Raw genomic sequence first — 26,417 nt, 5'->3', positions numbered from 1 at the left:
TTATAAATATAAGTTAGTACTTTTCACACATCAACTTAATGAATTGTTGTTCTGAAGCCCATTTTAAAAATGAAGAAAACAAAAGCTTTTTTAGCTTAAACAAGTCCACTTTATTGAAGGCAGAGCAGCTGTTAGGAATCGGTGCCTGACTTCCAAGTTTACTGTCTTAATCACTGTGCCATGCACCTGTCCCAACATACTGCAATTACCAAAGGCCTTACCGTCTAATCTTAATCTCTTACAAATTCACATAGCTTCTAAGTATATTTAATTTTATTTTGTATTTAATCCTCATAACTAGCTGTTGACAAAGGTAGGGAAGGCCAGTTATTAGTTTGGCTTAATAAAAAAGAGAGACTGTGAGAGGCTGTCTTTACCAAGGTCTCATGCCAAACGGGTTGAGCCATGATGGAAGCCCACACCTTCAACATCCGGTTCAATGATTGAATAGCAGTCTATTCACCCTATTATTGTACAACTCATGATGCTACTTCTGCTATGTCCCTTTCTGGTGTCCAGAACAGCGCCTGACCCACAGTAAGTGTTCAATAAATATTCGTTGAATAAATGAATAGGTATGAAATACTGTCATATAATAAATGCACTATTCAATTATGTTACATTTTGGTCACTATGCTTTTATAATGACATGGCTATAGATCATCTATTTGAATGTGATTTTAATAGGCTATCAATATGCTGAATCATTGTCTAGGAGGCAGTCGTGGAGGAGATGGGCTTATCCAGAAGACCTACACAGGCAACTAGGGAAGGAGGAGGAAATGATCAAGCAGCCAGAGCAGATGGATGCACTTCACAAGGCACTCCCAGGAGGGCCGCTGCTCATCACATGGTGACCATTCCCAGAGGTCAACAGCTTAGAGAAGCAACTAAAACCAAGAAACCCCACTGAGAATGAAAGTCACATTGCGATGATGCAACCGAATCACACCCTTTGAGAGGAAAGGGTCTATTTTTTATTTATAAATTTATATGTGGTTTAATTATCTTTGGATAATATAAAATATTAATAAATAAATAAATAAAAAACAAATAATGGAACCTTCCAATTTGATATAAATATTATAAGGTTCTTGAACACATTACTGGCCTTCATTAAATTGTACATATATGACTACTCGGCTTTATTTAAAAATCACTCTTCTAAATTTACAGATTACAATGCTTAATACAGCATCAGGCTATTTTTCTGATGTAACAGTATTGATTCTGTAGTGTTTACAGTATTAACTGTACATTTTAGGACTGATTTAACCACTTCCTTTGTAACTAGAGAAATACTTTTAGAGTTATACAATTAAAATGAGGACAATAGCTAATATTTTTAGTATACTTAAATACTGAGAACAATAATGTATTAAAATATTTTAATAAATAAATCTTTCATATTTATGGAACACTTATTCTGTGCCAGGTGTTGTTGTAAGTGTTTCATGAATTATTATTTCCTTTATTTTTTATGACAATTCTATAAATATTTAGTGTAAAATCCCCTGGTTACAGTCTACGTAGGAGATGCCAAATAGCATACCTATTATTGATATTTTATTTAGCTCCCTGGGCCCCACATTTTCTTTTATAAAGTGAAAAAAATAGTAATGCTGTCTACAGTCTGGCTTATTGAATGCATCCATCCTTCTCATCATTTAGAGCTTATTTAAATCTCACCTCATCTCAGAGGCCTTCCCTAATATTAATCAAAGGAGTCACATTTCGATTCTCTGCAAGGCACTAACCATTCACGGCGATGCTCTCAGCTCGTTTATTTGCTCATTTAGTCTCTCTTTTTCATCAGTGCAACCTCTGCTGAACCACCACAAGGGACTTATTAGCAACTAGCTGTGCTTTACAAAACAGTGCCTAATCCAGAGGACACACTCAACCGATTATTTTTGAATACATAAAAATAATATATATAGTGACTGATTTTCCCCTGAGAAAACATCCTATTTATATTTACCGTATATACTCATGTACATGCTGAGTTTTTCAGCACATTTTTAATGCAGTTTTTGTGGTAAAATTAGGTGCTTTGGATGATATTCAGGTCGGCTTATACTCGGGTATATACGGTACCGACTTATCTTTGTCTTAGAAACAAAGGACAGAGTTGGTGAGATGCTCAAGAGTTCACATTAACTGTCTCAAGAAGGTAGGAAAATGAAAATTATAAATATTTGTTCAAAGAACTATATTATTTGAGTAGTTACTATATGTATTCATTTCTTTTGGAATTAAATATAACCCAGTATATAAGAAATGTGAGAAAATGTACTCAATATTCCCTTGTCAGGGTAGAGAGACTGATTGTATATATGTAATTGTATAAGCAGAAGCATATGCATATACCTTGTTTTGCTAATAATTTTTCCATTAACAGAAAAAAAGTAAATATATGCATATGAAAAGTGTCTGGAAACAGTACAAGTGTACAGTTAAATAATAAAGACAATTTTAAAATTAAATTCTGAAATGTGTAACTAGGACAAAGTTATATATCTAAAAGAAATGTGAAGGTAAAGCGTGGAAGATCGTTTGAAGAAGGAGTCCTACTAGCACAGAATTAAGCATTCGGTTGCTACCCAAAGGTGGTTGTTTCAGGCTCACCAAACCACTCTATGGGGGAAAGTCCTGGCAATGGGTTTCCATCAAGATTACAGCCAAGGAAACCATGCCAGGCTGGTCTGCTCTGTCCCAGGGGTCACTGGGAGTCAGAACTGTCTGGCCAGCATCCAACAGCAAACATATGATGACATTCTAATGTTTGGATCTCTAGAAAGGCCTAGCGACCTGATTCCAAAAGGCGACAGTTCTACTGTGCACCCACGGGCTGCACGTCAGAATCAAGTTGACAGCAACTAGCTTACCTCAATGGGTGTTGGGGAACTTGATGGCAACGGGAAGGGAGCAACGGCCATCTGATTGACTGCATCCTCATTTCTGTGGAATGTTAAAACAGGCAGAATCAGTACACATTAAACACAAAGTTTCTGGTTCAAATTATAATCAAATCCTTGATTCTCAGTTGGGAATGCACAAACAGAACTACAGAATATAAAAAGAGATGCATATTGGTCCCAGGCATAGAAAGCCAGTAGGAACAAAAATTAAATTCCCAAGCATAGTAAGATACAATTATTCGTGACAAAGAATGATGATGCTGAGTGTTAGCCCAACCCCCACAGTATGTCAGGTGCTAAAGAGGATGATTTCGGAAAGACATCAGCACTGTGGAGTATGCATTTCCCAAATGCGCATGTGTAACCTCTGGACCCATTCATGTCTAGAACAGCTTGTGCTGTGAACTGGAAAGGCTCTCCGCCTCCTCCCTTCATTCTGCCTAATAAAGGGTGACAGGTGTGCACGGTGGACGTTGTGAGGAGGAGTGATGGGTGGCGAGAGCAGAGATTGCGCAGTCAAGGCTTGGTGGGCTAGGTTCATTCTACTCCTCTGCATTCTCAGTGGAGCAGAGCACGTGGGGGTGGAACTTGATTACCTCGGAGACAGGCACACAACAGCTCCTAGAACAGCAGGCCTGACTCTGGGGGCCTTATTTCCAGCACAGTCACTGGCAGCTGTAGGCAGCCATTGCCTCTTCATTCATGATCCATGACCAATATAAGTATTTCAAATTTACATGAAAACTTTGACATTATGGATCACAGTATAAACCAGGAAAGCCGACAAAAATGCTTCTTCTTGGTCTACAAAGATCTCATATTCTTTACAGATCTGCTTCCTTCCATGACCACTGTATCCAGAATGGCCTCCGCTTGACTTTAGTTAAGGGGCACTCAATAGCCAGCCCCCTCTTATTTCTTGTTTCGCATCGAGTCGACAGTGAGCTCACTGGCCAGTTTCAGGTCTGCTTTGGGATATAAGCAGGCCTGGTGGCACTGTGGATTAGTTAGAGGGCTGGCCGTTAACCGAAACACCCACAGGGCCAACTGTAAAAAGGTCTTTAAAAGCCTGTTTGAGGAAAGGACAGTTACAGTGAGCAGTGAAGGAGAAACAGCAGTACATCGGCAAGGGGCTGGGTGACAAGCATTCAGAAGCAGAGAGAATGGGGTGAGGAGGCCTTGGGGGAGGGGGGCTCGGCTTAGCTGAGAAACGGAAAGAAAGGCAGTGCAGCGTGGCTGGGTTGGAGCTTAGTGAGCAAGGGGGAAGGCTGTCTGGGAGAGGGGCTGAGGCCACAACCATCCCCAGGAGGAGGTGATGCAGGCGGTGGAGATAAAATCAGAGCCGTATGGCAAGAACATAGCTGGCAGGCAAAAAGTAGACTGGATGAAGCAGGATAAAGTGAAAGGTGGGAGGTCAAACAGAGGCTCTTAAACCCATTCCACTGAAGAGAAATGGTGGCTGGCACTTGAACAGACTGGGAAAACCTGGGAAGATTCAGCTACGTTTTGAAAGTAAAAAGATGAGGCTGTTTTACAGATTCACACTCCTAGAAACCTATGTGGGGTCCCTTGGGTCAGAATCAGTTCAGTGGCCAGTGGGGTGTCCGTGAGTGCTCACCCTTTAACTTCCTCATTGCCTTTATCTGAAACGTCTTTCTTTATCCAATTTCTAAAACACACAGTGTACTGCAGCATGGGTTTAATAATCCCAACTAGTCAATTACTCCCTTGAGTTCACAGATGAGATTGATGTCTTCCAAATTGACATAATCAGCCTAGATCTTTCTTCTGAACCTAATCTGCATATCCAACTTCTGCTTCACACCTCCACTAGATGTCTTATAAGCACCTCAAGTAAAATAGACGCTTTTTCCCATGTAGTCCCTGGATAGCTTCATAGTTAATCCCCCCTACCTGAGCAAATGCCAAACCTCACCCTCAACTGTACCTTCAATGCACTGACAAGGCTTGTCGATTCTACCTTCAAATCATGGCTGAAGCTTCTCACGTTCTCCCAATCTGTTCTAGCCCAGCCGCCATGACTCTTCAGTGGAATGCATTGACTCCTCTTGAGGCCTCCAACTTTCACTTTATCCAGGCCAGCCTTTCTCTACCAGCTACATGCTTGTCACACAGCTGATTACATTATACTCCCTGCATCCCATCCTCCTGGGGATCTTTGTGTCCTCACTTAGACTGGAAGGTCTGGCGCAATCTGGCCTCAGTCCCTCTCTCAGACAGCCTTCTCCCTTGCTCACTAAGTTCCAGCCCAGCTACACTCTACTGGTTTCTTCCCATTTCTCAGCTGAGCTGAACTCATCAATCCCAGGGCCTCCTCTCACCCCATGCTCTTTGGTTTTGCATGTTGGTCACCAAACCCTGAAGTACTTCCATTTCTCCTTCATAACAGAGACTACATGCAATGCCAGCGAGTCAATGCCCACTCATGGTCACCCAGCAGAACTGGCCCTGTGAGTTTCTAAGACTTGAAGTCTTTACTGGAATAGAAAGGCTCATCTATCTCCTGCATTTCTCCTTCAAAGCTCACCATAAGTGTGCGTTCCTGAACAAGCCTTTCAGGACCTCTGTTCCATGCTCATTGCACCCTATACAATAACGGCTTTTATCATCCATTTCCTCTGATCATTCCCCTGTTTGATTCATATCAACGTTGACTCCAAGTCTAGCTGTACCTCTAGACTTCCAAGGGGCAGGACTCAGGCTCTCCTTACTCCCTAGGTAATTTCTAGGCCAAACATCATGGTTTACATACTACTTTAGCAGAAAAAAATGGAATGAACGAGACAAAGTGCAATAATCACTTATTCACTTATCATGAAGTTGCAAGGAGGCAGGAGTCCAGGTGCAGCCATGGTGTGACGTTAGGGGAAACCCTCTCTCAGAACCTTAGTACCTTGATTCCTTAAATGAGTAAATTGAACTATATGAATTTCAAACTGGCATAAATTCTTAGTGAAAAGACAGTGTAAATTACAGGTACCCCATCGCCATCTTGTTCATTCAAACCCATAGTGACGCTCTATCGGGTTTCTGAGACTGTGAATACTTATGGGAGCAGACAGCCTCTTGCTTTTTACACGGAGCAGATGGCGGGTGTGACCTGCTGACCCTGTAGTCAAGCTTACTAGACAACAGCAGGTCTCCTTCAACAGAAAGGTATATAGACATATTTTTTCAGAGATGGAATCTAAGGACCATTTCTTGTTCCAATCTTCTCGGGTTCTTAGATTATCTAGTGCACAAGTCAAACCAAAGTAGTATAGAGAAAAACCAAAATCATAAAGAGGCACAGAGCAGGAAGAATAGATCTGTTGTGGGCAGCACCACAGATTTCTTGAGCATGCACTATTAGGCTAAGATACATACTGTTTTTCAGAGAATACAATCCACTCCTCAGTGATGTGCTCAAATGTAGGAAAAGCACTGTAATCCACTACTGACTAAGTAATCGTAATTTACCAATAATTCCCTTTCCTTTTTAGTCTCCCCTATCAAATAACCCCATAGGCTTCAGCGCTAGCTTAGAGGCAAAAGCCAACATGGTAAATCTGGAGTCTTCTGAGCAGAGTATATGTGATGGTCATTACGCAGATGGTTTCCACATTCCTTCTAAAGGGTACCAGTATTCAAAGTATTGCTGTACATAATAGGCCAAGGCAGCTTCACAACTTAATGAAGCCACCCTCCCCGCAATCGTTACGACTTTCTCAGACTTTTAACCTCATATTATGATTTTAAACATCACCATATTGGATATATACAATGAACTCTCAATGGAGAGAAGATGATGTTCATTTCCTGTAATTCTCACCTACCGGAAAACAAGCAGGAATGTGAGTGCAATGTTCCCTTTGGAGCTAATGGACTGTACAGTTCTCATGTCCTGGTGTCCCAAACAGAGTAAGATCAGAAAGAGGAACTTTTGAACTCACAGAGGTTCTATGACAATGGTTTGCTCTGTTCTTTATCCCTCCAGCAGAGGGATGGGACCTTTTTTTCTTTGTAACCCCAGCATGCAGTAGAGTACCTGACAGAGAGCATATGTACAGTGTTTGTTTAATGAAAGTGATCTTCAAAAGGCAGAAACAGACATGAAAGCAGAAGTATGTAAACAAGACCCAACTATTAAGTTTTGGCCATGTGGTGACCATTTATGTAAGTGCTTGTCCTGTTCACAGCTATTCTCTGCATGGGGCACAAGAGTAACACTGAACACTATATAACCCTAACCGCTCTGCCTCACGTGATTAGGTTTAGGGAGGCTGACATCTGTTCTAGCTTGGGCCAATTTCAGAGCTTCAATATTTAGAACAGACATAAGAGCCCAGGAGTTCTCTGACACAAGATGGGACCCTGCTGATGGAGATGATCCATCTAAACAAGAATAAACAAACAGAAAGTAAAATTTTAGAAAATAATGATGGCAACATATGCACACATATGCTTGATATAATTGATGTATGGATTGTTATAAGAGCCATAAGAACACCCCCCCCATGATCTTTTAATTAAAAAGGAAAAAAAAGACATTTCAGTCTTAGAATACTCAAACTCAAAAATCAAAGGTCATTACCATTGAGATGGTTCGAACTCACAGGGACCCTACAGGACAGGGTAGAATGGTCCCTATGGGTTTCTGAGGTGTAAATCTTTACGGGAGTAGACACTTTCATCTTTCTACTTTTGGTTGGTTTGAACTGTTGACCTTGAGACTGGCAGTCCAACGTGTCACCCACTACACCATCAGGGTTCCTAATTTTGTAGTAGCTAGACTTGAAGTGGTTGCTACTCAACAACATAAACCCAATTTTAGTATGAATATATAATTGTTTACTTAAAGATTTTTACTATAAATACAAGGACAAATAAAACACGATTCCTGCCTTCAGGGAGATTAGCAACAAGGGAGGGATCCAGTAACACGCACTGTTACAACAGCCAAGTTATTATCCAGGGGCTGTTAATTTAGTCCGCACTCTATCTGTGAATGCTTCTTTCTAAGTGAGTGCTAGGAAAAACCTTAATTCAATATGTAGAGTATATTTCTGAAAAACACACATCTGGATTCTAACTTCCAGCATTTTATTAAAAATCAAACAAAAAAACCCTTCATTTTGGTAAAAATCACAATCATGCAGAATTCTAAGTATTCCCTCCTACTGTTAGAAACCCTTTATAGTTCCCATGACAGTGGAGTTGATGAACTCCATATTTGTGATTATGTTATATGGCACAGCTAATTTAGGGAAAAGGGTCATTATCAGGTAGACATGACCTAATTACAGGACCCCTTTCTATCTGGCCTCAAGGTCAGAGTCAGGAAGTCAGAGGTTATAAGTACTCTTGCAAGGCCTGCAGTGGGCCACAAGGCCAGGAATCTGAGCATTCGCATTCGAGCATCTGAGAAGAGCCAATGGCTGGCAGCCAGCAAGGAAATAGGGAATTCAGTCTTAGAACCATGAGGAAATGAGTTCTTCCAACAAGACAGAAAGGGCAGATGGGCTCACCCCCAAAGCCTCCAGATGAGCACACAACCTGGTAAACCCCGCAAGATCAACCCTGATCGGCAAAGTCAGGCGAGCTAGGCCGGGACCTATATGTGGGACCTGTAGAACACGGAGCTAGTAAGTGAAAACTGTTTAAAGGCCATTAAGTTTGTGATCACGTGCGGCACAGTAATAGGAAACAAAAACCAGCCAGCCGCCTTCTTTCGTTTGGAAGGCATGACCATGGGTTTGTTATGTGCCACTTTCCATAAAGTGGCTCCTTGAACCGTCCTCACAGCCCTCCGCGGAGCTGAAGCACCCAGACCAAAAGCACACAGCTAAGCAGTTGTTTGTTTCAAAATGCATTCTCTTTACCCAGCTTCCCGTTACTGCACCACTGTTGTCTTCACTCATATACTCAAGTTAACGTTCTCATTCCCACCGGGGGAAACCTTGGAAAAGTCACACAATTTGCTCTTAAAACTATTTCATAAATTTCTTTACATGCATGTTCAGCCCATGTGGAGTCAAGACACCCATTCACCTTGTACCCTAGAGGTCTCCCTCCACCCCTCAAGGCATACTGCTAGAATAGAGAAAAATAGCCGCATGCCCATGGTAACCCATGTGGTAAAAACACCCATAAATTCTCTGTAATAGCATACCACCTGTCAGCAAGCAAGAATCACGCTGTGTTGAAAACTGTTTGTTGGAGAGAATCACACTGACCTGAGCTGGCCAAGGCCATAATGTAAAACAGCCAATGATAAACCAAAGACTAAGGAATGAAAAAAGACTCAGTTTTCCACCTACCCCTCACTCAAGACCTCAGCCCAGACGTTCCTATAAAAACCTTATTTCCCCACTTCCCTTGGGGAGATAGCATTTTGGATGGGTTACAGTAACATCTGTCCCGCTTTAATATGCATGTGTACTAAAACCTTGTTTATTCACTCCATCCCTGTCTAGAAATATCTGGCATTCTCTTTTGGACAGCCCGGCCCACTGATTTTGTAGTAACACATGTACGGAGCGGCAAGACTCTAAGTTCGCGCCTCTATCAGCCGCTGTTTCTCAAGTGTCACAGCTACCGATACTGGTGCCAGAGTCGCCATCTTTGATTCCCATTCACGATGACCTTGTTTACAGCTAAACAAAATGCTGCCTGGTCCTGTGGCATCTTCATGACCAATGGTCTTAGTCAACAGAGATAACTGAAAATGTTTCAAGGTCTTCATTTTGTTTGCTGGGGCAGACACAAAGGCAAACAGTACAATGTGTAATTCTCTCGGTGGGTGGCACAAACAGTAAGCGATCTTCCACCAGACCACGCGGTGTTAGTTAGAACGCACTCAGAGTCACTTCGGAAGACAGGTCTGGCAGTCTGCTTCCCGAAGGCCACAACTCTGAAAACGCTACACAGCAGTGTTTACCCTGCAAACACGAGTCGGAGTTGACTAGTGACAAATTACTCTGCTAGAGTCATTAGGACTATTCATAAATTGTCTGGCGTGCACTTTTTCCTCTTTAAAGTTGAGTCAGTACTTGATTTACCTCTTTTCCTGCTTCTATTTTTGGCAGCCTTGTAAAACTATATTGAGAAGGGAATTCTGTAACCTGGGTCTCAGGATGAACATGGGACGCATAGAGGCACCCCTCTGCTGAGACCCAAGAGATAGGTGAGAAACAAACATTTGCTATCTTAAGCTACTGAGATTTGGGGCTATTTGTTACTGAAGCAGAATTGCATCTATCCTGACTGGTACATGCTCTAAACAAGTTTATTCTAAAATTTAAATCCATACATTTAATAGTTAAAATAGGAAAACAGCATAAATGTCCCTCTACAGGTGACTGAATAATTGAGCATATTCATCTAATTATATATTATTAAGTAATTAAAGAGACAGCATGTGGCACAGATAACATGGATGAGTTCTAAAAATGTTATGTTGAATGAAAGAAGACAGGTACAAATAGTCCCCGTGAGCCAAACTTGACTCAAGAGCAGTGACCTACTCTTTCTTTTCTTCTCCGTGAAGGTGGCAAGAATGGTCTTGCCAACATGTCTAGAAAATCCTGCTGGGATTTTTAAAATCCAATTTGCATCGCATCTGTATACCACTTCGAGAACTGATCTCTCCACTATGTTGCATTGTAATCCATGGACACTGTATGTTTCTGACATTATGTAGCGCTTTGATGGATTTCATTAGCATTTTGTACTTTTTAGCAAGCTAACCCTGTGTATATTTTGTTCATTTAACAAGCTTCTTGCTTTATTTTTGATTCATTGTAAATGCTTGTCTAGTTTTCTCCTCCAAGTGTTCATTATTTGAATATAGAGATAAAACAGATCGTGGTATATTAAAAAACAAAATAAAAGTTATTAAACTACAGGAAGGCAGGCAGGTAGGCAGCAGGCAAACACAAAGGCAGATACACTGCGTGGTTCCATTTACATGATGTACAATAACATACAGAACTAATCTGTGGAGACAGACATGAGGAAGTAGTTAGCGCTGGGAAAACAAGGACGGAAAGGAATGAGGTTGAGCAAATTTTCCAAGGTAAATGAATGTTCTTTATTTTTGTGTTAGGTAATGGATGCATGGCTGTAGGCAATTATTGAAACAAAAAACCACTAAGTTTTAGAATTAATTTAATTGAATTTGAATTATTTTGCCAACATTTTTTTCACAGTTATAAGTAATGCTCCTATCTGTGATATCCTGCAAAGAAATCTAGACCAATATTAAAACAAACCAAAAAACCTCACTGCTGAGTCACTTCTGACTCATCATGACCCCGCCGGGCAGGGCAAAGCCCTTATAGGTTCCTTCAGTTGTACATCTTCAGGGGAGTAGAAAGTCCCCTGACCTAGATAGATTTAGGACAGATTCTATCATTGATAAGATAAAAGCAGGATACTGATTTAAAGTCGGGGTTTTCTTAGTCTTTTAAAAGTAAAAAAAAAAAGAGGGGGAGCGGGGAGGGAGGGGGAAAAAAAAGAGGACCTGGTGCAAAGGGCTTAAGTGGAGAGCAAATGCTTTGAGAATGATTGGGGCAGGGAATGTATGGAATTGATGTATGTATATGTATGGATTGTGATAAGAGTTGTATGAGTCCCTAATAAAATGTAAAAAAAGAAAAGAGGAGAAAAAAAAAAAGAAAATGATTAGGGCAAAGAATGTACAGATGTGCTTTATACAATTGATGTATGTATATGTATGGACTGTGATAAGAGTTGTATGAGCCCCTAATAAATTGTTTTAAAAAAAGAGCTGTAAGAGCCCCCAATAAAATGATATTTTAATTTTCTAAAAAAAAAGTAGAAGAATAACTCCCAACAGAATTGTGGTAAGATAATAATATGCAAATACAGCAAAGTACAATAACTAGTTAACATTTAATAGCTTATTTAAGCATTGTCTATATTCCACTTAATCCAAAATACCCCTGTCCCCTCAACTGTAACATCTGCCCCCCTACAATAATGTAAGGCACCCCACGGGAATCTGAACAATCCAACACCACAGAGTTCCCCGATTTAGTTATTTATTCATGTGTCCTAAAAGTTCTTGTGGAACTGCAATCATGTCTACTTTAACTCTATGGTATTTTTTTAACAGCATATGATATACAGTCAGATTCCAATAAATGTTTGAATTAATTTTTTCCATGAAGTTTGAATTTAGTTTTTTTTCTTTGTAAATGTAAGCACCTCGTTTTAATTAGCTCTTGCCCTCGGTAGTTTCCCTATGAAACTCAATACTGTCCTCATGGCTTGCCTCAGCAATGTTCTCGGACTCTTCAAAGAATATTCCATTACATTCATGGGAGCACGCAAAGAACATGTAACAAGGTGGCTTCAAAAATTGGTGGGGAAAGAACGCCATGACCCGAGTTCCCCACATAGTGGGATTTGTTGATAAAAGCCCAGTACATGTATGCTTATTCCCCGGCCACCAAACCTTTCCCAATAATTCAACTTGGAATAAGAGACTTCACTAACATGTTCTTTGGACCATCAATCCAAATCAACTCCTGACTCATTCCTTAGGTTTAACATAAGCTCTCAAAGAACAATAGAAACTGTACTCAAAAGAAAAGATTGGTGGGTTGTAAAAACAATATACCCTTCAAATATATGAAGAATGCGCTCATGAAAAAAGATCTTTACAAAAAATTAACAGGAAGCAATGTTATATGTGCTGTGTGTTTAGAGTGCCTTTTCATGTTCCAGGATTTCAGATAATGTCTAAGGAGCACTTCGGCTTCTGTGAAAATTGAAAAGTATCATAGGAATATGTTTAAGTCAATTATTCAGAACGACATTTATATTCATTATTGCCTTCAGGGCTGCTCTGGTCCTATCACTTTTACCAAACCTACCGAATCTTATTTTAGGCCCCAAAATACCATTATATGGGTAATACGGAAACATACGTGCTTGAATTGCGGCTGGAATGCTGAGCTATTTGATTTTATTAAGAAAACCATAGCAGAGCTGAATAGGCTTGGGCATTATATTCTGACTGTATAAGAAATGCAGTGATGTGAGACACCTGAGGATAAAACATTTAAGTCTACATGGTCATATTAATTTGGTACATGACACCAAATTAATATTCAGCCCAGGAAAGCTCCACCAAAAAAAAGCTAGAAGAAGCAACATATAAAAGCACGCAAATGAATACATCCCAAGAGTTCTCGCTAACTGTGAACAGATTCCATACTTTCTCGTCCACAAGTGGAAGAAACCCTCAATAGAGCTGAATAGGCTGAAGCTAGAATGACAGTTTAGTAACCGAATTGGGGAATTACAGACTCTTATTTCTTTGGCCTTTCTGTACAGCATCAATCATTAATGGGGTCTGTTGGGAGGACTTTAGCATCCAGACAGGCAGTTTGCAAAGGTGGCCTTGGGGCAATTTCTAAAGTCTGGTGGCCAGTGGTGGGCAGGAAAAGGCAGGTCATAAAACATTTGGTATTGGGCTGAAAAGAGGGTTGATGTGGGAAGCTTAGGACTGAATGGGAGAGATGGCTCAGCCAACAAGTTTTTATTTGGGACTGTCTCTAAAACAGTAACATAGATGAAGTTGGCTGGCTTCCCTCAACCCTTCCTCCTTTCTTCCTGGCTGGCAAAGATCAAATGTTGACCAGATGTCCAGCCCCCGGACAAGGCCATCTGTCAGGACGGTGACTGACTTGACTCTCAAGAATAAACCAGGGTGAAGTCCTGCTTGATCTCTCAGAGAGAATCATGATAACCTCATTTCAAGAGCCATGGAAGGATGCTGCATGGATAAGTGTCATAGAATACGAGATCTACAGTGAGGACTTGCTCAGAGTTTTTACGTTAAAAGCCTGTATGTGACTCCCTCTTCCCCCCTTCCCCCCAAAAAAAGTCCCAAAGGAACCATCTATCTCCTTCTGCTTGCTGGTGATTTGTCCAACAGCTCTACTTTCACTCACCCCTGAGTCATTAAGATTTGGGTGGGGTTGGGGAAGGGACAACATGGCACACAAAATAGATTTGGGCCACCTGGAGGAAAAGGGTAGGCATTGCAAGATACCCGGATTTCACAAATCCAACAGAAAAGCCACAGGACCAGGAAGGAAGAGACAAGAGATACCCTCTGAAGACAAGCCAGCAGGAAGCAAAATGATTTCAAAGCAAGATGGTCTGTTCTGGGCTTAACAAATAATGGTAATTCACATTTAAAAAAATCACATTTCTTGATTCTTATTCTAAGTCTACAGTGGCATATCACCCACGCTTACGTCACATGACCATCTCAGCAGTGAGGGAACTCCAGCTTTTCAGCCAGATCGACCCAATCATCGGGACTTAACTGTTTTTACTGTTCTACCAAGCCTACATAGAGCATACTCGCTTCGGCGTCACAGATACTAAAATTGGAAAGATACAGGGAAGATTAGCACGGCCCCTGCGCAAGGACGACACGCAAAGACTACATGCAGCAGGGGTGCGGCTGTGTTGGGTGGCCCGAAGGAAAGAGGCATTCTTCAACGGAAAGGATGATATCATTGATGAGTTAAAAGATGAGAGGCAAATATAGACATACGTCCCAGAAGTTAATATATGCTAGCACCAGGACATAAAAAAAAATCGCTAATTCGGTCTGTGAAATGACGTTGATTTTCCAAGGTACTTTACCAGTCACTCAAGAAAGATGAACTGCACAAAGTTCATGAAATTAAAGCATGGTCCTTGTGGTAGCCACATAATTTCAGGTCAACTTGAAAATATATAAAAGTTTAGGGGTGGCTTTCAAACTGTCAGTCAGGTTACAGCCTGATGGCGCCTCCCTGTGGGCGTGGCCTTCTGTTAAGACGAGCCTGGGGACCTCCCCTTCTCCCCCTCTGCCTTCATTTTCCTGCAGGCTGATCCTGGTTGCTGCTAGAGTCCTGGGATAAACTGCACCATTGGATCCACACAACGTTGTACCCACCGGCTGTGATCTTCCTGCGTTCTGCATCGCTGCATGTGGCTGTGTGAGTCCGAAGAGGGACTTAGGGTCTAGTACTGGAACTAAGCTGGACTGGGCTGGAATGTTTTCTGGATATAATTACTTCTTGATATAAAACCCTTTCTTGCACATTTATGACCATCGCGGGATTTATTTCTCTAGTCAAGCTGGCCTAGCAGTCCTGTAAAATGTTTTGCCACTTCAGGTTGACTGACTAAAATCACCCTCAAAAGTAGAAAATGTACTACTACTGTCGATTTTGAAAAGAATGGAGCACGGGCTTTCATGACGATTTCGGAAGTGCATGATGCAGCACAAACAGCTGGGTGGACTGCACCACTCTCGAGGTTGCCAGGGGATCTTGAAGGGAACAAAGCTTCTTATTTGGATATATAGCTTGTAATATCTTTGACAAAAGATTAAAAAAAACCCTCTACACCTCGTTGTTGGACAAACATGATGATAACTTCTACTTTGTTGTTAGGTTATCTTTGGCTCTGACTCGTAGTGACCTTCTTTACATACAACGCCCAAGACTGTCTGGTTGATTCCTAATGAAGGATACAGGTTGTGGGGAGGAGACGAGCCAGTCAGGGTGCAGTGTAGCACCGATGAAACATACAACTTTTCCTCTAGTTCCTAAATGTTTCCTTCCCCCACTATCATATCCCAATTCTACCTTACAAATCTGGCTAGACCAGAGGATGCACACTGGTATAGATAAGAACCGGAAACACAGGGAGTCCAGGACAGATAAACCCCTCCGTACCAATGAGAGTAGCAATACCAGAAGGGTAAGGGGAAGGTGAGGGAGAAAAGGGGAGCCCATCACAAGGATCTACATATAATCTCCCTGGGGGATGGACAACAGAAAAGTGGGTAAAGGGAGACATCGTACAGTGTAAGACATGACAAAATAATAATAATTTATAAATTGTCAAGGGTTCATGAGGAGGGGGGAGTGGGGAGGGAAAAGTGAGAAGCTGATACCAAGGGCTCAAGTTGAAATCAAATATCTTGAGAATGAAGATGACAACAAACGTACAAATGTGCTTGACACAATGGATATATGTGTGGTTGTGATAAGAGTTGTACGGGCCCCCAATAAAATGATTTTTAAAAGAAAAAAAATACAGTTCTTCATGTTGTGGTGACCCCCCCAACCATAAAATTATTTTCATTGCTACTTCATAACTGTAATTTTGCTACTGTTATGAATCAGACGACCCCTGCGAAAGGGTCGTTAGACCCCCAAAGGGGTCATGACCCACAGGTTGAGATCTGCTGCAGTATGCCAATTGGGCTCTTCCTTTTGCATATGTATGTAAACACATGCACATGCATACGTAATCAATCAATAATGAATAATTCAATCAAAATAGTAAGGTGAATACAATGATAAATCCACCTTCCATCAGCAGCATTTGACAGCTAGCCTTGAATCTTTCCAGGGCTTTTAGTTGATTTGCTCACCTTTTGCCTCAGGAGTTTTTACACAGTACACATTTTCCACATGTAATTCTGTAACGGAGAGTGAGTTGTTATACATGACATTTACTATTTGATAATGTGGGAGGATTCAAGAGTTATAGGCATGAACATCAATTTCCATAGGTTCCTGTACAGCCAAATACAACAACCCACTCATAATCACATTAATATAGGCCTCCACCTGTACACACAGACCGGTGTGTTCATGCAGACAAGGTAATGTGGAGAGGGACACCAACAGGGCTGAGTAAGGGCACCTAGCAGGCAGGACTCTGCTCGTCACATGCACCTGGATGGCGCAGAGTTAAGTAATCCAGTGTATCAGACCTTATATGTTTCAGGCAATTTAGAGAACTGTTCAAAATCTAATGGTGTGGAAACAAACAAGAGAAAGTGATGATGCAAATCATGTATACATGGCGACAACTTGCTAATTTGCACTAATGACTCACAGATCACATGTGAATTTTAGATCAATTAGTTTATGAATAAATATAAGTGTTAAAAATATGACAAGGATGCACTCATGTGAATGTACATGGCTGTAGTCTCCAGGTCCCAGCTAACTACAATGCCGCTTGTAGCGGATTTCAATAGCTTTCTGTGATTACTGCTAATTGCATTGTCAAATTGGGTGTGGACAGTTACCATCTATATCTCAATTGTCAGGAAGTTTTGAACAAAAAACTTGCTAAAACATAAACAACCCACTGCCTTCCGGTTGGTCCTGACACTAGAAGACGGAGTAGACATGTCTCAAAAGGCAGTCCATCTTTCTAGAAGCAGACTGTCGCACCGTCCCCCGCAGAGCACTGGGGGGTTTCCAAATGCAGACCTTGCGCTTAGCAGCTAAGTGACTTCCATCTGGGCCACCGGGGCTCTGGGCCAAGGTACAAAGGCCAAATGTTTTGTCTAATGGAAAAGCACAGAGAATCTAAAATTTCAACTACGGTAAGAAGTACTCCCAAACAAAAGTGAAAACCATGTTTTTAATGTAATATTTTAAAAACAGTGTAAGTTATGCGGAATTTAAAAGAAAAGTATGTGACGGAAGCTCATTATGGTGATGTGAACACAATGTGAAAATAAATCAATTAAATGGCTTCAGGATATGGTCCCAAAGTAGCAAAAATTAAGGTTCCCATAACAGTAGCCTAAGAATGATGACATATGACTGAGGCTGAAAGGTGTACCCACATGAATAATGACAGAGACAACCAGCCAGAAGGAGAACATAACAAACTGGGTGACACTTAAAATTAAACAGCACAGGGCTGAAGCATGAAGAGGGCGGCAACCTACCAACTCTCTTTACCGGTGAACAATAAAACAGTGACTGTGCTTACCTTGAATGCTTCAAACGGCCATGCTTTTTAATCCTACCTATCTCCACAAAGAATCTACTATAACATATTTTACTGACATGGGGGTAAATTCATGGGAATTAGCTTTCTCTTTATATATTCCTTAATAAAATAGCACTATATGCCTTGTTAGAATAAGAAACTCAGTATTCAGAATTTTAAAAAGATGCACTGACAGGGAACCTGAAGTACTATTTTAAGCAGATGGTGCACATCTGACATTTCCCACAAATGGCATTACATAACATCCCATACACACCACCTCCAAAAATAATAATATTATAGAATAACTCTGTGAGGTATTAATTTTTACTATCCTCTCTTGACATCCTCTTTTCTCATTTCTGGCTCTCAGACTCCACCACCACCACCTGTCACAGTCACTGTCACCATCACCAATCTACTTCAGGGCAGCAAACATGGTTGAGCTTACATTGACAGGCAATTTATAGGTGCTAATACATAAGATTTTAAGACAATTTCGATATGCTTGTATCATCTCATGTTCAAGATACGGACACAAACCATGCTCCTACAACTGGGGTGTCAGAGATCTGGGATTCGGTGTAGGATGCCCAATCCTGGGTTTCATCTTTTAATCAGTAAGCATTCCAACTCAACCATGCTTTAGAAAGGAATTAGGAAGAGTTTTTAGTCAAGTAAGCCGTACCTTGCCTTATGGAAATGAAGGCATTAATAAATTCTAGGTGCATAAATGATCAGACATAGGTCTGGGGACCCCAGTGAAGGTAGCAGAGCAAACATGGCTCTGGATTCAGTTAAGCCAATTTTCCTTTGCAGAGACTAAAATTGGATATGACAATAGAATGCTCAGAATCATCCCTACATTTTTTCCTCCCTATAAAAGAGGATATAGGAAATCTTCCTAACTCAGACTATTTGGGAAAGAAGTGGGGAGAGGAACTTAAGTATGACAAATTTGTCAAACTAATGTAATATGATTGCAGCCTTTGGAGAATATAATCTAGAATTGCTTAAAAGGATCTGAAAGTAAATTAATTAAATAAAGTTTTCTAAATACCCACCATGTGCTAAGTATTATAATTTAATAACCATGCAAGAAAGGTTTGTAATTAAATTAGAAATATACATTAATACTTCCAAATTGCTTGAAACTGCTTATAGTAAATAAGTATTTAGCAGCATCTTCAATTTTGCCTGCAACATTAATTTACTAAACAAATTCTTTCCTTCATTTTACTCCCTTCTGAAGACTCAGAATAGAAATCATCAGGACTTAAATTAATGGGGCTTCTTAAATCTCTTTCTAAATTTCTACTCAGCGGTCTCTTCTGTCGTCTAAGTAATTCCAAAGCACTAATCTTTATTGAAGGAAGAGGGTTACAGCACTTCGTTGTATCAAATGACTTACTTTAGATCCTCTATAATTTGCGTCCTGTGCTCTTTAACATAGGACGACCCGCACGAGGAACAAAGGCCCCACAAGAGCACAAGTACTAATAGTACCAGGGATCACAGAGCTGGTAGCAGCAACATCAGCAATAGGGCAGCACTTCTGTCTCAGGACCTGAGCAAGTGATGCATTCATCTCAGATAATTTCCACCTACTATGTGGTGGGCAGTATCAGTGGCAGCACAAAGAGTTGGCGTCACATACACACATGGGTAGGATCACCCATTTCGTTTGAGGCCCGTCAGCCTGCACTCCTACCCCTGTAGCTTCTTTCTTCCCCCTTGGCCAGGACAAGATCCTCCTCTCCCTCAGTGGGCTGGCAGGAGGCTGGAAGGAGGTGATGGTGGTGGCCCTTTACCGCACTGGGTGACAGGAGACACCACTGCTTTGGTGAGTGTCCCCCTGTGGTGCCAGTCTGCCTGCCATGGCTGCCAATGCCACAGACCCGAGGGTCATTCTGGTGCCATCCCCTCTGACAGTGTGATGGAGGTGGTCCACTGCCACAGCCCCCTCTATTGAAACCAGTGGTTGGACGGTTTTCTTTTACAGATCAATAAACGGAGGGTCAGAGCTCAGCCATAACTTGCTTAAGGTCAGTGAGTGAGGAAATGTTCTGGAGGTTTATGCTTGGCAATTTCCCAGGAGCTCTCCAACACACTGCCACTGAGCAGATTCTGACTCAGGGGGGCCCTATAGAGGGGTCCAAAGACTATGAATCTTTAAGGGAGCTGCCAGTCCCATTTTTCTCCTATGGAGCAGCTGATAGGATCGAACCACTTGTGGGAAACCAAAATATTTCTCCCAAGTTGTCTCCCCCAAATATATGACAAGCGCAAGATGCTGCTTGCTACACATGGTAGATGACTGTACAATAGGAGGTCAGTGAGAGTAGGTCAGAGGTTATTCTCCTTAAGGGTGTCTAGAGCCACCAGAGTGTATAGTCTGACTCACCCCAAGTAGGACCCACTCCCTTCTGATATTGTTCCCTTGAAGGAGTGCCCGAAGGTGAGCCCGGGACTACTCAAGGATGGCTAAAGTTAGGCTAGTATATTGAGTCTAGGGTCCACCCATCTTGCCTCATATGTACCCCCATTCCTTCCCTCTACTATTACGTGCACACCCCTAGGCCATCCCCCTCCTATTGCTTGTATTGCCTATGTTACAACCCCTTCCTATGACGGAGATTTTTATCTGTAATCAGAGGGCTTGTATGTCCCAAAAGATATATAAACCTTGGTAAGTACTAAATCCTCTCTTCTGCCCTCTCTGCCCGCACTGTGCGTGGACCTGGCTGTTGAGATCATGGCCAACCAGGAGGTGAGCATGCTACCATGAAATGTGCCTGACTTCTTTATTTTACTCGCTCTCTCGCCTCTCCCCTTTCTCTATGACTTTACTATAATCTTTATATATCTTATGCGTACAATTGTGCCTATCGTGATTAGTTGTGGGGGGCTGGCTACCCAAACAACCACTGACCTTAAGCTCTGTGGACAACAGTTTAGTCCACAGCATCTCCAGGGCTCTGGAATCACAGTGCTTCTTGATTGTTTTGCAACTGAAATTCAATATTCAATGCCTTGTCTTCCTACTGCACTTACAGCCACTAAAGCGTACATAAAATGCTCAAGCTTAAATGAAGTACTGGTGTGAATTTGTCTACATGGACACCACCTCAATCTCTTGAGAGTCTAACCTAGATTTGTTGATTTTTTTCATCATCTAACTGGTTTCTGAATCTCTGAGGACAGTAGGGTCAAGAAAACCAAGACAGGCTTCAAAGTCTTAGATGCTCACCTTCCCGACATGAGCCCTGAAGACAAAATGGGTGTATAAGCAAAGGTGAAGAAAGTGGATGGTGCCTTGCTATCAAATGATATAGTATCTGGGGTCTTAAAAGCTTGAAGTTAAAGAAGCAGCCATGTAGCAGGGAGGCAAATAAACCCACATGGAAGAGGGACACCAGCCTGTGTGATCATGTTATCCACAGGATCAGGTAACAAAAGACTCAAAACAAATAATCACGTCAATGTGAATGAAGGGAGTTGGAGTGGAGACCAAAGCCCATCTGTAGACAATTGGACATCCCCCCACAGAAGGGTAACAAGGAAGGGACAATTCAACTAGGGTGCAGTTTAGCACCCACAAAACATGTATCATTGCTTGTAGGAGGCATTGACTGATAAAGGTGTTTACTAATGGGTGACCAATTAGTTTTCTGTGCCTGTGTCTTTGCAGACAAAAGCATTGGAAAATGACTGTTATTTGTGACCTTGCTGCTAAAAACATTGAGAGATAACTCAGTGATCTCTTTAAGATTCTCTTGAATCTTGCATATCCCTGTGATTGTCTTAGAACTTAGTGCTTTTATTATTCAAATGTTAAGAAGTGTGACGAGTTAAGTAACATTGCATAGATAAGAGTTTAAGAATGTTTTTTAAGTTCTTTGATGTTTGTTTTGTAACCAATCCCATGTAAGAAGAGTATAAAAACCAAGCTTCGAATATACTCGGTACTTCAGTCCATCAGACTGTCATCCTCCCGATCCCATGCTTTGGACATAGCTCTTTCTTTTCCTTTCATCTGCAGGCCTCATTTCAGACCCAGCTTGATGCGGGATGGCTGGTCTAATCCCCAGCAATTCCTCTAGTTCCTGAATGTTTCCTCCCCAATACTGCCATGACCCACTTCTACCTAACAAATCCGGCTAGACTGGAGTACCCAAATCAGTCCAGTAGTGGGAGTAGCGATATGATGAGGGTAGGGGGACAGTGGGGATAGGGTTGGAGAAAGGGAGGGGAACCCACCACAAGTTTGGATATATAGCCCACCCCCCAGGGGGATGAATAACAGAAATGTAGATGAAGGGAGACAACAGACTGTGTAAGATCTGCAATAACAACAATATATAACTAACTGATCAAGCATTCATGAGGGTGGGAGAATGGGGAGGGAGAGGTTAAAAGAGGAGCTGATACCAAGGACTCAAGTAGAAAGAAAACGTTTTGAAAATGTTGATGGCAACATAGGTACAAATGTACTTCATACAATTGAATGATAAATTATAAGATTTGTAAGAGGCCCCTCAATAAAAAAAATTTTTTTTAAATGAGGGTTTCACAATAAACAAGCCAGAGAGTGCTGTGCAAATACCCAGAAAGATTCACAAGGAATGAAAACTCTCTACGAAATGAGAGCTCCAAAGCGGAAAGCCAGGAGCAGCGCAGCAGCCTGGAGGAGACCAAAGTGATGCTGTGGGCAGGAACATTTCATTTCGGTCACTTCATTAGCGCTCAGAGCGGAGAACAAAGCTTCCCCTGAACTCTTATAGCCCGGGAAGGGGAGGAGGTTTACTGATTAGGAACTGGTGAGAAGAGGAAGGAGAACGATGAACATCATCATCATAAAATACCAGGAACATTTACTCAGCTCTTACTCCAAGCCAGGCACTGTGGTGAGCATCTCAGATTTATTAAAGTAGGACAGCTAATGAGTAGGTGCTTTACTCTCCCCACCTTCCCCAGTTTATAAATGATAACCTTGTCCCAGAAGGCAATGGAAGAGATCAATAGTTAACAGAAAGGTTTAGATAAAGCACCTAAAAATGACTCACATTTACCTGTTATTTCAAATAGCAGTGGATCAAAGAGCTCCACTGCATTGCTCCATGACAGTGCCACGGTGGCTTCAAATGAAGGGAATTCAAAATCCAGATCCACTTGTACTGGAAGAGCTGACCTGATACCCAAGCAGGAACGTGCGGAGCCCTCACAGGCAGCTGAGTCTAGAGAGCAGAGCTAACATCTCCTGAGCGCTGGGTTTCTGATCAGCACTCCGGTCATTGTGAGTAGCTGTCTGCAGAGGCTGACCTCCCACTGTCAATATGCCAGTTTCTGATTTTTAAGATAACTATCCTGTGTGTTGAATCTTCCTTCACCTGCTGACTGAGAAATACTATTGAGCATCTTTTTAACATATTTAATGAATCCTATTCAATACCTTTTTGTTTTCTTTGTTGGCCATTTGTAAATATTTTCTTCTGTTTTGTTGTTTCTTTACTTCTTAAGAATATCCCTTGATGAAGTCTAGTCTATTTTTCCACTTATGGTGTGATATCTAAAAGATCATTACCTGTAAGGTATTGAAGATTTCACCTCTATATTTTCTTCTAAAAGTATTTTTAAAACTAGTGCTCTGAGTTAATCATTGTATATGGGGTATGGATTTCTGTTGTTGTGGGGTACCTTCAAGTTGAACCCCAACTAAAAGTGCCCTTATGGAAAATTGAACAAAACACTGCCAGTCCTGTGCCATCCCCCTGATTGGTTGCAAGTGAGGTGGTTATGACCCCAGGTGATTAGTGACACAGATTGTCGGGTTCTTCGTCCTAGTGTGCATTTGTCAGGAAGTGCCGCCGAAACCTACTCAGCCCAGCATCACTCTTTCGCAGGTAGGAATCTGGTTATTCCAGAAGAGCTTATTGCACCAACTTTTCTCTCACCACTAAATAGATTTGGCATCCATATAAAAAAATCAATAGGCTATAGATGTATGGGTTTAGTTCCAGATTTAAAATTCTATCCCATTGGTCTATCTGTTGCTCCTTAGACCAGTATCATTCTGTTTTCATCATGAAAGCATTCCCCCCCCCCACAACAATTATGGGGATCAGACATGTTCAGAATACAGTTCTTCCCGTCAGGACAGCTTCTTTTCAGCCATGCCCTCAGGAAGTCCTCTCTCTGGTCCTCAGCCTCTTAGTCACATGGCCTCTGTGGACTTGAAAGTCCATTGCTTTGCCTCCTACTCTGGCTCTTGGTTCTGCTGCTGCTGTGCATTCTCGGTCCCGCGAGAGCCACTCCTCGGCGGTCACAGTGCTCTGTCTCCTTTTCCAGTTGCTGGTGAATGCCAGAAATCCTCCATGGGCCTTAGTCTGTACCTGCATCCCTCCAATCTTGACCAAGACTTCCTCTGACTGGTCTATAGCATCTTAAAATCAGGATATATGAGTCCTGCTACTTGGCTCCTTTAAAGAATTTTTTTTCTCAAGTTGTTTTGGTTATTCAGGGCCCCTTAAAATTCCATATGCATTAAAGAATCTAATGTTCCAAAAGAGTTCTATTATATCTATTTACAAGATAATCAGGTCCAGGAAGGGGAGACATTTTCTAGCTGGCATACAAATATGTGTCTCAACTACCAATTCTATCCCGTCAAACAAAAATGACAAGAAAACCTCATAACAAACAAATCTACATTTTTAAAGTACCAGAAAATGACAATGTACTTTTAGAGTAAACAGTAATTTTAGCAAGACAAATCAAAGACAAAATAGCGTTACACTAATGAAAGCATCTCCAGAAGAAATCTTCGTGGTTCTGGAAACCAAATTTATCTGTCTTACCTAATGAAAACCAGCTTCACCTTTGTTGGGGCAGTCTTGATTATGGCAGATGCATTTTGGTGACTTCTTCCGAAGAGAATCTGGTTGTTTATCTGGTCAGGGAAAGAAAACACAAGAAAAGGCACTTGTAAAAACATACTCTGCATCAAGGTACAGTAAAGGGTGGCTATTTGCCTGGAGCCACATAGCCAGGAGTAGAAGGAGGGAATGGAACAGGAGGCTAATTGTCTGCCAAGAGCAGGACAGCAGAAGAACCAGGCAATGCCTGATGACTGTGACTGACCATGGTGAACAGCAATTCCACACAAGAGTCCTGATCAAAAGGGGAAAATGCACAAGACTTTTAAATTGCCACAGAATTCATTCAGTTTTAAACAGGTTCATAGAGGACCCCAATGATATAACAACACAACACAACACAACATAAAAACCCTTACCATTCTTAACAGTCAAGATTAAAACACTGTCTCACTTTAAGTAGCTACTAAAGGTCCCTGAAATTCAGTTTTGACTATCGTTAGTAAACACCATGCAGTCCTTGCCTCTTTGGCTAAATTTCAAGAGTAGTTGCGCTAAAACAAAATTTTTATGATACTGCATTTCCTGCAGTTTTTCGAGAGTCCAAAAATATGAAGCGCAAAGACCAAACTGTTGAATTCACCAGAGTTCTGGAGGGCTCATTACACACGATTCAGTAAACAAGGCAAGGTTATTATACAGCACAAAATTTGTTACTCCCAAGGAGGTACATATTACATTCAAGTTTTGTCAAATTTTGGATCAACTGCACAGAAACATTTTATTCTACACAATCAGTGAGCCATCTGCTCATACTCCAGATGCAGTGGGATTTTTAACTTCATGGAATTCACCCTAAACATGATCTAAAAACATTTACATTCTGAATTTTTCATTCTATATTTAATGATCGCCATAATTGATCTTTCATCCATTGAAAACAGCCAATACAGTTTTGAACTACCCTAGGCCCCAATCTCTCTAAACAGTGGTTAATGAGCTATCCACCTTGTTCTAAGGGACTGTTATTTAAATGAGATCTCAATAACTTCTGCTGTTTAAAAGACATGCCTATTGGAACGAGCATGTGATTTATCTGCTGTCTGATGCCTCGCAAATTATGCATCTGCCGCTACACCTCATGCGTCTTTGAAAGCACACCGGAAAAAGAGATCTCGTTCTGTCACAACAGTTATGAGAAGAGTCGAGAAGGGAACACTTTGGAAAATCGAATGAAAATATAGTCTCTTTAGCTGTCTAAGCTGAGTCTCATCCGTCACCTGTCTGAAGGTATGAAGGTGGGATTCACATCTACGACTGCTGCATAGGGTAACCACGTGTGGCAGGTGAAAGACCCTGTGGTTTATCATTTCATCAACAAAGATTTTAACAGCCAAACCCGCTGTTGTTGAGTGGTTTCCGACTCACAGTGAGCCTAGAAGCCAGAGTGGAACTGCACCCAGGGCTGTGGAGGCTGGGCGCCGTTGGGGGCAGACAGAGCACATCTTCCTGGGGGTCAGACCAGTCAGCCCGTTTGGTTAGCAGCCCACGCTTCCCCCGCCACACCACCAGGGCTGCCCACAGAGTTTTAACGTTCACTCACTTACAAGGGTCCACCTTTCCTGTACGGGTTCTGCTGTTACTGTATCATACATTTTAGAATGGTACAATGATCTGTGTATATTTTCCTGGTTTCATGTTGCTTTTATCCATCGCTTCTTACGTAACTCACTTCTAAGGGCGAAGGTTAAATAAATCATGTAGCCACTAGAATTAATGT

General features: G+C 41.5%; 1 protein-coding gene and 1 pseudogene across 3 annotated transcripts in view; one reads left to right on the top strand and one right to left on the bottom strand.

The window, feature by feature from the left end:
• PATJ (PATJ crumbs cell polarity complex component) overlaps window positions 1-26,417 on the bottom strand; it is a 398,931-nt gene that overhangs the window by 123,291 nt on the left and 249,223 nt on the right. For all 3 annotated transcript variants that reach the window (XM_075557001.1, XM_075557016.1, XM_075557007.1), the window contains exons 29-30: window positions 24,620-24,711; window positions 2,889-2,961 (exon numbers count right to left, since the gene is read on the bottom strand). In XM_075557001.1, the coding sequence (XP_075413116.1) occupies window positions 2,889-2,961; window positions 24,620-24,711 (165 nt within the window). The remainder of the gene's footprint in view (window positions 1-2,888; window positions 2,962-24,619; window positions 24,712-26,417) is intronic.
• LOC142438266 (U6 spliceosomal RNA) lies at window positions 14,324-14,404 on the top strand (annotated as a pseudogene).

This window comes from Tenrec ecaudatus, chromosome 1, assembly GCF_050624435.1.
Source record: "Tenrec ecaudatus isolate mTenEca1 chromosome 1, mTenEca1.hap1, whole genome shotgun sequence".
NCBI lineage: Eukaryota > Metazoa > Chordata > Mammalia > Afrosoricida > Tenrecidae > Tenrec > Tenrec ecaudatus.
The sequence above is the reverse complement of the archived record's forward strand: the minus strand, read 5'-3'. Positions and strand labels throughout refer to the sequence as shown.